The sequence below is a fragment of the Gavialis gangeticus genome, unplaced genomic scaffold (genome assembly GCF_001723915.1).
Source record: "Gavialis gangeticus isolate Ggan-Ray unplaced genomic scaffold, GavGan_comp1, whole genome shotgun sequence".
Taxonomy (NCBI): domain Eukaryota; kingdom Metazoa; phylum Chordata; order Crocodylia; family Gavialidae; genus Gavialis; species Gavialis gangeticus.
Window position 1 is genome coordinate 40,008,806 of NW_017728994.1, and position 2,319 is coordinate 40,011,124.

Consider the following 2,319-nt stretch of genomic DNA (forward strand, 5'->3'; position numbering starts at 1 on the left):
AATAATTCTGGGCTTTTGCTTAGATAATACATAGAAATATGAACTGGAATTCAGTTTCTAGCATGAAAATTAGCTTTGTTCTACAAGCGGTGCGTTAGCAACATTAGCTTATAAATGCTGTTTCCTTTGTGGATTTATATGAGTCAGTATCCTGCATAATTTGTAGTCAATTCCTGTTACAGAAAAATGAGTCAGTTCCCTGCAATGTGCAGTATGGGGTAATTGGTTCGGGTCTCTCGTTGTCCAGTAGAAAGCTATCAAAGCTCACTGCCTGAGTAGTATGTATACTGACTCACACATGTGGCTGATTTCGACATTGCCTCACAATCCTTTGTAAAGTTTTCCTGGCAAAGTACAGTCTTAAATTGCAGAGAACAGTAGTGCTGCATTTAAGGAATATTGTGAGGGTAGGCAAGGAAGTAAGAAATAGGTCTGTAAATTCAGTTCTTCTAGGCTAGGGGCAGACATTGCACATAAACTAGTTTAAGTGATCAAAAACTGGTTTAAACCTGTAACAGAATAGAAGCTCTGTGCACATAAACCAGTTTGAAAATGACTGAAACCAGTGTGAGATAAACCTAGCTGAATGTAGTATCAGACTTAAGTGATTTGGGTTAAACCAGTTTATGCAATGTCTGTCCCAGACTCCTTTTTGGTTTAACTTAAACCAGAGTCCCCCAGAATCCCAGATGCTATGCAGCCCTGGGTGAGGCTCTCTGCTCCAGAGAACAGGCTGGCCCTGGCTGGAGCTCTGGCAGAGATGGCAGGTACAACAGTGTCTGCCTGGCTTCCCCTTGCCCCCGCAACAACTCCCTGCTCAAGCAGGGATTCTCCCCTCCCCTCTCCCACAGCACAGACTGTGGCATGTGGTATGCTAGCTAATGCTGAGAGGTGTCTGTGTAAGGCAGACAGGACAGATTTGGAGCTAATCAGTAGGTCAGACGGTAATATTCCTCCTTCCTTCCTTCCTTCCTTGGAAAAGGTTGTTGAAGAAGAGCTTGAACTAATGAGAGAGGCTTTTGTTTTCTTGATGGGGTGCTAAATGCTTATCAACTCCCTGCTGGTTCCCTCACTGGTCAAGGCTGGGGGAGGGGGGTGGTGAGTGGTGACCGGTGACCGCCTGCAGGTGCCACCGACAATGTTGGTGGTGCCTTTTTGTAGGGGGTGCACCACGATGCTTAGTGGGTGTGCGTGCACCCCTACGCATTGCCCCTGCCACTGCACCTTGTATTTGGATCCAAAACAAGGGGCTTTTTTCCTCATGTTAAATGGGGGGGGGGGGGAGAAAACCTTGTTTTGTATTTGAGTAAAGATGGTATATGGCCTATTGTCTCTGGCTGATCTTTTTCATAAATTATGCTAAAGTTATGCTAAAATAATAAATAAAACCCCTAGAACCATACCTGAGAAAACCAGGCAGAGAAATTCAAGGGTTGCTCTAAACTACCTAATTTTCAGGCTTTGGTGGATACTGAATGGGAGCGAGGGGGCTTGGGATGTGCTTCTGATCATCACTTCCAGGCTCACCTTAGAGTCGGTGTAGAAATGACAGGACACACAAAGCCCTCCCCCTGCCCTTCAACTTTCATGGTATTTCCATATTGTGGTTTATTTCTTTGCTTGCTTGTTTTAAAAGAGTTATTCCTTTGCAAAGGAATCCTCAGCAACAGAAATAACTGATACTGAATGGATCAGAAAGTTTTCTTTAAAACTAAAACTCTTACACAAAGGAAAGGGAAGGGTTTAAAAATATTTTACTTGATAATTTAATCCTTTTCATAGATATAAACAATTACATTTTATTTTCATTTGCAGATGAAAAAAAGAAAACAAAGAAAATTGATAGTGAACTCAATCCTGTTTGGAATGAGGTGACCTATTCTCTTAATGTTTTTTTTAGTATATAGTACAGTACTTCTATAAAGGGAAATGCTTTCTTATACAGTAGTTCACAGCCAAACAAGTAGGCACAAAGTGGGATGATCTGTCGGAATTGTATCATATTACCTTTTGAGTAATAACAGATGACTATCATCTAGTTTAGGAGCGGGCAAAATACAGCCTGCAAGACCCTTCTATCCAGCCCATGGGGCACTTAAAAATTTAGAAAATTAATATTTATCTGTCTTTGGTTCCTGTAAAAAATGACAGGATCCAGGGGCAGGCAGTAGGACCCAGGGGAAGCCCGGAGGGCTCCCGCAACAGCAGAGCCCCCCAGCCAGAAGCCCTTGCAGGGGTTTCTGGCCTGGGACCATGTGGCTACTCTCCTGCCGGAAACTCAGGTAAGTGGGGGGGGGGGGGGGGGGGGGGGGGGGGGCG

The 2,319-nt window shown here is 43.9% G+C and overlaps 1 protein-coding gene across 2 annotated transcripts in view; it reads left to right on the forward strand.

Moving 5' to 3' along the window:
• The window catches only part of MYOF (myoferlin), a 172,276-nt gene that overhangs the window by 15,370 nt on the left and 154,587 nt on the right, over positions 1-2,319 (forward strand). For both annotated transcript variants that reach the window (XM_019502626.1, XM_019502627.1), the window contains exon 2: positions 1,816-1,871. In XM_019502626.1, the coding sequence (XP_019358171.1) occupies positions 1,816-1,871 (56 nt within the window). The remainder of the gene's footprint in view (positions 1-1,815; positions 1,872-2,319) is intronic.